We start from the raw sequence: 13,390 nt of genomic DNA on the forward strand, positions 1-13,390 counted from the left end.
TGTAACATTGTCATCTATATGTAATTCAGAGTTCTGTAACATTGACATCTATTTGTGATTCAGAGTTCTGTTACATTGTCATCTATATGTGATTCAGAGTGCTGTTACATTGTCATCTATCTATATGTGATTCAGAGTTCTGTAACATTGTCATCTATTTGTGATTCCGAGTTACATTGTTATGTATTTGTGATTCAGAGTTCTGTAGAAACAAACAGCTCCTGTCCTTGTTGCTGTTCATCACCTCCTAGTGATGTCAAGAAAGTGCGGCATGGAAAGGGAGTAGACTTCTTTCTTTAGTTTCATTTTTACAGAGTTATAGTTCTTAAATTAAGTGATGAGTTTCTAAACAATCTTTCCTCTTCAGTTGCTGAGGTTATTTCATGTTTCTTGTTTACAAAAATATTTTCATTGCAAATGTTTGATTACTTTGGTCAGAATTCCAGTTGATCATTTTCTGTGTTCATGTTACCTTGTATTTCATTGCAAATGTAGACATTTAATGCAGTGTGAATTTATCATGTTGGTATGGTTGCTTAGTGGTAAAGTGCTTGGCTTCTGAACTGAAGGTCTTTGGTTTGAATGTCAATGAAGACTGGGATTTTAAATTTTGGGATTTTAGAATGCCACTAAGTCCACCCAACTCTAATGGGTTCCTGAAGTTAGGGAAAGTGAATGTGGTTGGTTGTTGTGCTGGCCACACAACACCCTTGTTAACCATCAGCCATTGAAACAAATGACCTTAGCATTATCCTCCCTATATATTGCAAGGTCTTTATGAGGTAATTTACTAAACTTTCTAATATACCATGTATTTTGTACGATTAGTTTCAGAATGTTATCTTTTATGATTAGTTTCATAATTTCATCTTTATGTGATTAGTTTCAAACACTTATTCCACTTGATTGATTACTTAAGCCAGAGTTCCAGTTATTTTATATTTCACTGACAATATAGGCATTGTTAATGTATTGTGTGTTTGTCTATGCTATTTGTCCCTTGTGTACCAAATCATTCACATAGAATCTGTTTACATTTCATTCATATAAAATGTACAGGTGATAAGTAATTTTTTTTTAGAGTCTTTTAAGATATGTTTAATTAATTTAGTCTCTTTAGGATTAAAACTTTTTGAAGAGAATAATTACTTGTACTAAATAGTAAATTGATTGTCAGTGATATTTGAATACACCTATGGCAGGCTGCTTAACAAAGGAAAAATAACAATGACACAGGCTTAATACCAAATGAAATACACAAATAACCCTGTCTTTGTTGTACACAGCTTCCTTCATAGCTGCCATTCCTAGGGGGAAGTAAAGACTGTCATACATAGTACACTGGTGCACACCATAAGAGCCGCTCGCTACATGGCAGAGTTGTTGCAGTACTTTTACTTTATAAAATACATTTACTGGTTCTACTGTACACTCTAGACACACTGATTTATAATAATATAGATTCATATGTCTTCTATATAGTGTCAACTTACTGGCCATATAGAATATTTGGTCTACTCAATGGTATAGTCTCTGATATAAACATTAGTATCTTCATTTTGTAATGTCTAAACTAAGATGGTCTCTCATTGTCTCCGTTTCAACTGTTTGTTTTACAGATCAAAAGTTTTTTCAGGAAAACACAATTTTCTTTTGTAAGTTTCAATATTCTGCCTTGGCAGAGATTTGATTCAGACTAATGATTTAGAAGATGTGCCAGAGGACAGGTGCTGCTAGTTACAGTTGGATTTTCATAGTTAAGAGAAAAAAATCTTTTTAGTGCATTTCTTCTACTATCTCTTTCTCTAGCCTAAACCATTACATTGTTATGTTCTTTTTATGAAGTTTTATATACCATATCATATATCCATTTATGTTGTGAATAGCAGCTATGTAGCTTCTTTTTGGCTAGGATATTTTCCAATTTTATATGCTGATATTAGATTATATATGCTGATATTAGATAAGATTAGATTTGTAAAAGTAAATAAGTCTATATCAAACTATGCAGGGTTATTTTGAAAGGGTTTTATGGATTTTTTGAGCTCTACTTAGTGAAGAAGTTTATTGACCCAGTTCACTAAAAGGTTTTAAAGTGTAAAAAAAAAAAGTGTTTCTCTCCCTTTGCACACTTGGTCTCAGTTTGAGGAACAGCAGATCACTTGGTCAATTGGAGATCAGCTGTTGACATTTGGCAGCAGAGGCTAGACTTTGATCTCAGGTTGAAAGAGTTTTTCTCTTCAAAGAGTTCTTCTCTTCTCTTAGATAAAGGGTGGGCAGTGCTTCCTAATGGTCATAAACCTAACTCGCCTTTCTGTAGATAACTGGCTAGGCATGTGATCATTGGGTTTCTAATTCTAATATCCTCTGTTGTCAAATTATTTGTAGATCATGTGATATACCTGTGGGAGCCACTCAAGATATTGTCTGATGAAGTCTCAGAAAACATTTATTACTTAGTTTATTAATATCGTCTTGTAAGATTTCATTTAACAAAAAAACACCACCATTATCCAAAACAACACAATTGTCCAAAACAACACTATTATCCAAATCAACACCATTATCCAAAACAACACCATTATCCAAAACAACACCATTATCCAAAACAACACCATTATCCAAAACAACACCATTGTCCAAAACAACACCATTGTCCAAAACAACACTATTATCCAAAACAACACCATTATCCAAAACAACACCATTGTCCAAAACAACACTATTATCCAAAACAACACCATTATCCAAAACAACACCATTATCCAAAACAACACCACTATCCAAAACAACACTTCCTTTGTCTTTGCTTTCCATTGGGTCTATTTTGGTTTTATATTATCAAAATGCTTAGCAATTCAAGTTTTGTAGATATCGTTTGATTTATACAAATATTAAAGACATTGGCTTTATATCATAAAATAGATTTCACTGATCACTTCACCATTAAAAACAGAGATTTGTTTTATCTTTTACTGACTGACACAGAACCAAATTATTTACTAGCTTTGTATTTCATCTTTCTTCAGACAAGTTTTTTTCTTTTACTAAGTCATATGTCTTTGCTTTTTGTTAATACAGTTATAATATTATTTCAAAGATTACAGTTATATAGCTTGTTTTTAAATTCTAGTTAGCAGTTTGTCATATTATTGTAAGTTTTACTAGCTGGGGTGTAACTATTTGTTGACAAACTGGGATGTAAATATATGTTAATAAACTGGGACATAACTATATTTCAATAAACTGGGACATAACTATATGTTAATAAACTGGTATGTAGCTATATGTCAATAAACTGGAATGTAACTATATATCAATAAACTGGGACATAACTATATTTTAATAAACTGGTATGTAGCTATATGTCAATAAACTGGGATGTAACTATATGTCAATAAACTGGGATGTAGCTATATGTCAATAAACTGGGATGTAGCTATATGTCAATAAACTGGGATGTAACTATATGTCAATAAACTGGGATGTAGCTATATGTTAATAAACTGGGATGTAACTATATGTCAATAAACTGGGATGTAGCTATATGTCAATAAACTGGGATGTAGCTATATGTCAATAAACTGGGATGTAGCTATATGTCAATAAACTGGTATGTAGCTATATGTCAATAAACTGGAATGTAACTATATGTCAATAAACTGGGATGTAGCTATATGTCAATAAACTGGTATGTAGCTATATGTCAATAAACTGGGACATAACTATATGTCAATAAATTGGGATGTAGCTATATGTCAATAAACTGGAATGTAACTATATGTCAATAAACTGGGATGTAACAATGTCAATAAACTGGGATGTAACTATATGTCAATAAACTGGGATGTAACTATATGTCAATAAACTGGGATGTAACTATATGTAAATAAACTGGGATGTAACTATATGTCAATAAACTGGGATGTAACTATATGTCAATAAACTGGGATGTAACTATATGTCAATAAACTGGGATGTAACTATATGTCAATAAACTGGGATGTAACTATATGTAAATAAACTGGGATGTAACTATATGTCAATAAACTGGGATGTAGCTATATGTCAATAAACTGGGATGTAGCTATATGTCAATAAACTAGAATGTAACTATATGTCAATAAACTGGGATGTAGCTATATGTCAATAAACTGGGATGTAGCTATATGTCAATAAACTGGGATGTAGCTATATGTCAATAAACTGGTATGTAGCTATATGTCAATAAACTGGAATGTAACTATATGTCAATAAACTGGGATGTAGCTATATGTCAATAAACTGGTATGTAGCTATATGTCAATAAACTGGGACATAACTATATGTCAATAAATTGGGATGTAGCTATATGTCAATAAACTGGAATGTAACTATATGTCAATAAACTGGGATGTAACAATGTCAATAAACTGGGATGTAACTATATGTCAATAAACTGGGATGTAACTATATGTCAATAAACTGGGATGTAACTATATGTCAATAAACTGGGATGTAACAATGTCAATAAACTGGGATGTAACTATATGTTCATTAACTGGGATGTAACTATGTCAATAAACTGGGATGTAACTATATGTCAATAAACTGGGATGTAACTATATGTAAATAAACTGGGATGTAACTATATGTCAATAAACTGGGATGTAACTATATGTCAATAAACTGGGATGTAACTATATGTCAATAAACTGGGATGTAACTATATGTCAATAAACTGGGATGTAACTATATGTCAATAAACTGGGATGTAACTATATGTTGACAAACTGAGATGTTTCTGTGAGTTTTGAAAGCTGTGATGTCTTTGTCTTTAAACTGTGATGTTCTAAACCATTTCCGCTGATGTCATGTAGGAATCATCCAGTGAGAAGAAGAAAGAGAAAGAAAAAGTCAGAGAATTAAAAACGCCAGGCAAAGTAGGTGACTCTGACCCCCTAGTGAAGCATGAGTTATCTCAGCATGTCTAGTGCCCTGTTTTTGTTTCAGCACATTGTTATATGGTCTTGTGGCTTGGTTTTTAGATATTGTCATGATGGAATATTGCTTTTTTTTTTTTGTTTCAGCACATTATTATATGGTCTTGTGGCTTTGTTTTTAGATATTGTCATGATGGAATATTGCTTTTTTTTTGTTTCAGCACATTATTATATGGTCTTGTGGCTAGGTTTTTTCAATATTGTCATGATGGAATATGGTTGTTGTTTTTTTTGTTTCAGCACATTGTTATATGGTCTTGTAGCAAGTTGTTAGATATTATCATGATGGAATAATGCTTTTTTTTGTTTCAGCACATTATTATATGGTCTTGTAGCTTGGTTTTTTAGATATCATCGTAATACAATATTACTTTTTTAAAATTATTTCTTCTGGCTGTTGGTGACATTTTTTTTATTGAAGTAAAATGGCTTTTTGAGGTTATGAAAATGATTGTTAGCGAATTCATTCCCTCATTGCTTGATTGAAGGTGCGTATAAGTTTGTGTGTTTATCCTTCAATGCAATGAATGCTTGTCTCCTTTTGATCATTGGTCAGTTGAGGAATTAAATTGTGCGTTGTCTTAATTTAATTTTTATTAATATTTACTATTATTATTATTTATACTTATTATTAATGGTCCTTTGATTTGAATATCTGATTTAAATCCAGCATCCTTGAGACTACAAAGGGCTAAGCAACTTTTTCTTTTTATGACTGTCATCAGAATTCCAATCCACTATTTCTTTTTATAAAACAATTCACTTGACTTCTGTTTGTAAAAAAAAATGTTTGTAAAATGTTTTACATGTTTTGGATGTTCCTTCAGAGTTGAAGATAATTACTTCCTAGTCCAAACCTCCCGCAGGATGACGGGGGATGGGAGCGGGTAGGGTTTGAATCTGGGACCATCGATAAATCTGAACGACAGTCCAGCGCGCAAACTGCACGACCAGGCAGCCTTCTGCTTCTCTCATATTATCAAAATGGCAGTTCTTACCACACTACATATTTAGCATTAAATATTTCTTACCTAAACAAAACTGATTTATAACCCAAAACCAATTTGAGAAGGGAATTAATTCATGGTGGCCTTTGATTGAGTTTAAAATTGAACTGTTTTAAATGCTAAAATCTTAAAGTTAAGTTAAAATACTTTCCATTAATATTAGATGCGAATAGTTAATAATAAGCCTCAGATCTGTTTTGTTATTTAATTCTGATGTTTTTCTCATATGTACATTCAAAACTGTTTCTACCCGTTTTTGAACTGACTCTAATAAAATAGATAATTAATTATGAAATTTCCCCAACAAATTCACAACTCAATTGGGCTGATATCTCATATGTTACTGGTGTAATTTTATCAAACATTTTTGGGAGTCCAGTAGATAGCTAGATTTACTCAATACATCTACAGCAAATTTAGCAGTACAGTAGAGGCAGGCTAGCTTTAATTCATTTGTAACATTAAGCTTTTTTGTGTTGTGGCTATCACTCTTTAGCTCTAGTTTACTGTTAACATTTTTATAAGCTTTGTTTTTTCATTATATTAACTTCTTGCTTATCCAAACATAGTAGTTCTCTATTAAATTAGAGCCTTTCTTTCCTGTAATGAGTTTATGTTTTTCATTTCAAAGTTTTATTGCTCTTGGTTTTTTAAATTAACATGCTAATTGAAACATACTTGTACATACTGTTTGATGAAACTTGTAATTATTTGCATGTCTCTGAAGTGGATACAGTAACTTTTGTTCTGAAAAAAAAAAAGAAAAAAAAAAGCTAAGATTAAATAGGTTATATGTTTATCAGATTTCAGACATATTTTCAGAAGATAAAATAGAAGCCATCTTATATGCTGCTTTAGCTCACAAGTCCTGTATGATTGATGTAACATTAGAAATAAAAAAACAAAACCTGTCAATTTTGATTGTACTTTACCCTTACGCATCAATTAAACTTTGTCTTGGACACAGGGTAAGTATTGATCATTGATTGTCTGCTTGCAATAACTTTTTGTTGTTTTGCCCCCAACAGGTCATCCTAAAAATTGATGATTCTGAGTGGTCCGATAAGTTTTCTTTGGACACTGTAGGAACTGGGGGTAACGTGATGTGCAAACATAAAGCTGGAGGCTACATCACTGAGGTCAGTGAGCACTTTGTCTATAGTTAATTATTATATAATTAAGAGGGCAACATACCTATGCAAGCAGGTCTAAAAATTAGTCTTACAAAATTAACCCTTACTCTCTTACCTCTTTCTCTCCGTAATTATTTTTCAACGTTTGGAAGGCATTCTTCATTTTGCTCATTACTATTTCACTACCCCTGTTATGATTAAGCTTCAATAGCTTTGTTGTCTTTTATCTGAAAATGTTGTATCTGGTATAGAATTAAAGGGAAATGCATGCTCTTTTTACATCACACAGTGATTTTTATAAAATTAAACATTAATTTAATTTAATGAGGTCAAATAAACGATGGTATCACCGATTAGGAGAGAAAGAGTTAAATATATATATATATATATATATATACACTCTCTGATACTTGTGCTTCACTACTTACTTTTGGCCCCTGAATTTTAGTATCCAGTACGTCTTCCCTCTCACCAAAACTACAATAGTCCCAAATACATTCTCTGACTATTCTTACCTTTTAGTTCTGCATCTAGATGTAGATCTGGCCCTTACATTCCCTCACACACTTGATCCCAGACAAACGCATACAGAAAAATTTTTTTTTAATTATATAAGTTTGTCTACATGGGCAAGCTTATTAGCCCTTAAATGCAATTAAGTGTTTTCTTAACAACAAAGAACACATCAGTTTCAACTATTAAACTATTACTATTCACCTCATGTCACCTCACATATCCCTAAGTCTGTTGGACCATTGGGGCACCATGCAAGATTTGTTGACCGTTTTTCTCCATTCCTCTCTGTCTTTTGCCTTGGATAGAGCATCTTTCAATGGCAGGCCCATCCATTCTTTTATGTTGTCTCCCTATCACTTTCTCTGTCTGCCTCTTCTTTTTTCTCCTGGTACTGTTCCCTGAGAGGAAGTTGCGAGTCACAAAGACCTTGTAATATGGCCATTGAGTTTTAGTTTGCTTTTTTTTTTTTTTTTTTTTTTTTTTTTTTTTAACAATAGTTAGCAGTAGTAGTAATCCTGTCTCCAATCTCTTCATTTGTGATGTGGTATTTAAAGATTTAATTATTATTATTTGTCTTTATTAAACCTCACAGGGAGGGATAAATGAAAAACAAGACATTGGTTGGGTAAAATTGACAAGGGAGCTTGCATTTATAATTATATATTTAGCGGGAATTTTTTGTGGGGGAGAAACTACAATATTTCTGAATGAAGCTAGATAAATAATTATTTTTTTTGTGTGTTCATCAGGTGGGCATTACTATCAAACTGACCTCTTCTGGCTTGACCAAAGTGGTGACTTTCACTCCATTTTATTTACTGCTAAATGCCTCTGATATACCTCTTCATGTGAAAGAATCAGAAAAAGAGGACGAGATAATTCTTGCACCAGAAGAAGTAAGTTTCCTTAGGTCTGCTGTCTTGTTCATTGTCTGTCCAGACTTGTGTTTATGCTTTGAATATATATTACAAACATAGACATAGATTTTCTATTGTTGTGTTCTGAATTAAATTTTTGTTGCTTTTGGAGAGCTTTTGCCCACACTGACATAGAGGAAAGTAGCTGTCAGCAGATGGCCTCTAAAAGAGATAGTTGGAAACCTCTCATGAAGGGTGCGGGACACACATTTGAGACCTAAAGAAAAGTCCTTGAAGACAGATGAAGGAGACATAATGAAAAGTTAAATAGTCCCCATATGGATCACAGCTTTATCTGCACCAGATGTAGCAAAATATGCAGGTCTCAACTGGGTTTGCAGAGTGATGCGAAACTCATCTTTAATCTTCAGAATCATAGACATTGCTTAGATTTATTATTACAATATGAACAGTTTTGCTCTTTTTGTCTCTAGTGTAAACACTTCTACCCGAAATCAAGCCACAAAGAAATGAAAATCCAAGTTCGACCATTTGACTCGTTAAAATTTTCCACTCCATTTCACCTGAACAAAGCTCACACAACTCTGCTCAAGATTATAGACAAGGTAAGACTTGATGAAGCTAATGATTCAACTGTTTGTCTAGATGTTCTTAGCATTGGAGAATCCTCTCTTTTATAATGATTTTATGATTGAATTGTCTATCAGGTTTTAATGTAAATATTTGAGTGATTTTGTCATAGAAATATTCTGCAGACTGTTCAAAGAATCACAGTATTAGAATTTGTATCTTTATATTGTGATGATCTCATGAATTAAGTTTGCTGCTATTAAGTTTGCCATGTTTTCATTGCTTTACTGTCAAACAGGACATTCTAATTATCTAAATATTATACTGATTTTAGAGTGGAATATTGACTTTTTAGAAAGGCCCATGGAAAAATACAAAAGTCTGTAAACTCATTTTGAACTGAATGTTTGGAGCAAAATGGGAAATAACTCTTGTCACACTGGATGTGAACCATCATGTTGTAGAGAGTTATCGCCCCAATTTGAGTGTGATGTTAGTTCCTAGATCTTGTTGAATAACACTCTGGAATAAAGAGGAAACAATAACTTTCATTATCAAAAGTTAAAACTCAATTTGAAACATGAACATGCACAGTAGTTCCTCCAAATTCAGTTTTATCAAATTCAATTGAACTCAAATGACAAAGAAAACTTTTATATTAAGATAAAATTTCAACTGCCTGCCTTGATCCTTTCATCTTAATAGCTTTCACCTGATAAAATATGTCAATTACACCATTTGTAAGCCTCCATGCACTGTCTTTTGCTGGGATTACCTCCATGAAACTCGGTCTAGGTATCTGGCAGTGTTCTTCTGGGTGTCCTTGTCTCCATACAAGGCAAGACCCACGCATGTTTTGTTTGTTTTACATGTTTTGGATGTTCCTTCAGAGTTAAAGATTGTTTACTTCCTAGCCCATACCTCCTGTAGGACTACGGGGGATGGGAGCGGGCAGGGTTTGAACCCGTGACCATAGATAAATTCAAACGACAGTCCCGCGTGCAAACCGCATGACCAGGCAGCCATCCATGCCAGCCATGCACCAGTTCTATCAATTTCATGACCAAGTGTACCTTACAAAGATCACCATGAACATCTAAAGTTGTATTGTTAGACCATTGTTCTAGAAACTTTTGAAACCTTGTACTAGAGCAAAAAACAAAGCTAATAAAAGCCTAAGGGAACTAAAACTAAACAGTTTTGATATGGCTAAAAATATAGATATTTCTAGAACTATTCTTAAGTCACAGAATATAAAAAGGTCAAAGGTGAAGAGTCAAGATCATGTTGCTTTATTTTTGTGGGTTCATTAATTTCAATTCAGTTATATTGGCCTCTATGTTTGGAATAACTATTTCATATTAACCAAACAACAGCAAAGGTTATATTATCTATTGTATTCTATTTTTACTCAATTGCTCTAGAAAATTTATGTTAATGATTTATTAATGATTTTGGAAATGCTTGAGTGTATTATGGCCATTGTATTTTGAACAACCAAGTGTAAGTGGGTGATGGCATCACAGTACTATTGACATTCTAAAAGACTTCCTTTGTTAAAAATGTTTAAGGCCACACTTCCTGCACTTGCCATATAGGCTTGTGTGTCATTTATGCTGATTTTTTTTTTCAGGAACTACAACAAGGTATGCTTTTATGGTCTTACGTTTTTCAAAAGCTAAAGCCAAGACCTTAAAATAAATAAATTTTCATAACTTTGAAACATATTTCTTTTTACCTTTTACTAGCTAGTTGAAAATTACTGGGGGAAAAAAAAACATTTATACCTTAACATCAAATTTAGATTTTGGTAACACTGCATGAACCATGCTTACTAGTAGCAATTTCGGTAACTCTTCTGATGGCAAAGGGGCGCAGTGGCTGAGTGTTTAATCGCATGGCTTCTGAACCTGGGGTCCTTGGTTTGAATCTCGGAGAAGACTTGGATTTTGAATTTCAGGATTTTTAGGGTGCCCCTGAGTCCACTCAACTCTGATGGGAAATGACTTAAGTTGGGGAAAGTAAAGGCGGTTGGTTGTGCTGGCCACATGACACCGTGCTCATCAACTATTGGCCAAAGAAACAGATGACCTTAACATCATCTGCCTCATAGACTGTGTGGGAACTTTACTTTCTCTTTACTTCTGATGGTATAAATTAAAAACAAGTTTTAATGGATTTGTTGTATTTTTTCCACAGTATGGAGGACTACAGGCTGAATGTCACATCAGTGAGTCCTCTATGATCACCACTTTTCATCTCTACAAAACTGGGATGGCCACTGTCCTGTTAGTCAATCATACATCACAGTGTGTCATTACCTTTAGACAACAGTAAGGCATTGAATTATACTTTCTATGTTGTGTCTTATGAGTTTTCAAGCGATTTTAATAATTTCAGGAGATTTCAGGTCTTTTTCATATATTTTGAAATTACAGGAGATTTCCATGAAGCCCTGGAAAACCAGGAGACCATAGAAAGCCTGTTATTATATATATATATAGGTTATAATGGTTTAATTTAATAATTTACACCTAGAATTAGCGGGGGCCTATGAAATCGAAGGACCCACTGCGACCGCATCAGTCCGGCCCAGTGTCTTGCTAGTATTAACTCCTCTTTGTGTTGTGTGTTTATCAGTGCTAATTTTTCTCTGAGCTGAACCAAACTGAACAAAGACTGGTTCCTCCAATACATAGGTCTTACTTTCACGTTGCAATAAACCAAGGCAATGATGCCTGTCTAAACATAGGCTCAGTAGACACAAAAGAAATGTTCCACAAGTTAAACCATATGACAGTATTTTTACAAAGCTTATTTCAACTCACTTTATCTGTCTGGTAAAGAGTTAAAATTAATTTTTTCTTCCATTTCCTATTTTCGTTTCAAGTTAAAACTTTTCAGGACGACATGAATCAATCCAAAAAATTAACCAATTAGTCCATTAATTATTGGTGATTAATTATTTTGTTTGCTTTCAAAATAAGGGGGGTAAATGCTACTTAATGAGAGATGTGGGTGTATAAATGGATTTAATCCTCGTATTACATTGTCAGTGACAGTGATTAGCGGTTCTTTACCTTAGACAAGCTTTGTTTTTAAAAAAGTAATCTTTTTTTCTTTAGCTCGTTCTGAGTTTCAATACCTGATTGTCGGCCAAGTTATGAATTTTACCATGAGCTTGGATTTCTTCGCTAAAATTTGTTGAAAATATAATTGTTCCCCAATTGTTGAAAATATACTTGTTCCCCAATCGTTCAAAATATACTTGTTCCCCAATTGTTCAAAATATACTTTTCCCCCCATTGTTCAAAATATACTTGTTCCCCAATCATTCAAAATATACTTGTTCCCCGATCATTCAAAATATACTTGTTCCCCAATTGTTCAAAATATACTTGTTCCCCAATTGTTCAAAATATACTTGTTCCCCCATTGTTCAAAATATACTTGTTCCCCCATTGTTCAAAATATACTTGTTCCCCCATTGTTCAAAATATAATTGTTCCCCAATTGTTCAAAATATACTTTTCCCCCCATTGTTCAAAATATACTTGTTCCCCAATCATTCAAAATATACTTGTTCCCCGATCATTCAAAATATACTTGTTCCCCAATTGTTCAAAATATACTTGTTCCCCAATTGTTCAAAATATACTTGTTCCCCCATTGTTCAAAATATACTTGTTCCCCCATTGTTCAAAATATACTTGTTCCCCCATTGTTCAAAATATACTTGTCCTAATTGTTCAAAATATACTTGTTCCCCAATCATTCAAAATATACTTGTCCTAATTGTTCAAAATATACTTGTTCCCCCATTGTTCAAAATATACTTGTTCCCCAATGCCCTAATTTTGTGATAGGACATCAGATAAAAAAGTGAATACATAATTGTAAAAAAAAAGTTCTTTTAAAAGAATTTATCAGGGAAATAATGTAGTACAAAGACTTGCCATGATTATTTAGTACAAAGGCTTGCCATGATTATTTAGTACAAAGCCTTGCCATGATTATTTGGTACAAAGGCTTGCCATGATTATTTGGTACAAAGGCTTGCCATGATTATTTAGTACAAAGGCTTGCCATGATTATTTAGTACAAAGACTTGCCATGATTATTTAGTACAAAGGCTTGCCATGATTATTTAGTACAAAGACTTGCCGTGATTATTTAGTACAAAGGCTTGCCATGATTATTTAGTACAAATGCTTGCCATGATTATTTAGTACAAAGGCTTGCCATGATTATTTAGTACAAAGGCTTGCCATGATTATTAAGTACAAAGGCTTGCCATGATTATT

The 13,390-nt window shown here is 33.1% G+C and overlaps 1 protein-coding gene across 28 annotated transcripts in view; it reads left to right on the top strand.

The window, feature by feature from the left end:
* LOC106059486 (intermembrane lipid transfer protein VPS13C-like) overlaps positions 1-13,390 on the top strand; it is a 142,241-nt gene that overhangs the window by 109,440 nt on the left and 19,411 nt on the right. For 15 of the 28 annotated variants that reach the window (XM_056016721.1, XM_056016726.1, XM_056016730.1 and 12 more), the window contains 5 exons: positions 4,860-4,922; positions 7,018-7,128; positions 8,388-8,534; positions 8,990-9,121; positions 11,286-11,419. In XM_056016721.1, the coding sequence (XP_055872696.1) occupies positions 4,860-4,922; positions 7,018-7,128; positions 8,388-8,534; positions 8,990-9,121; positions 11,286-11,419 (587 nt within the window). Of the gene's footprint in view, positions 1-198; positions 278-4,859; positions 4,923-7,015; positions 7,129-8,387; positions 8,535-8,989; positions 9,122-11,285; positions 11,420-13,390 lie in introns of all 28 variants that reach the window. The other 13 variants (XM_056016728.1, XM_056016735.1, XM_056016732.1 and 10 more) reach the window with 2 other exon arrangements.

This window comes from Biomphalaria glabrata, chromosome 18, assembly GCF_947242115.1.
Source record: "Biomphalaria glabrata chromosome 18, xgBioGlab47.1, whole genome shotgun sequence".
In the NCBI taxonomy this organism is placed as follows: domain Eukaryota; kingdom Metazoa; phylum Mollusca; class Gastropoda; family Planorbidae; genus Biomphalaria; species Biomphalaria glabrata.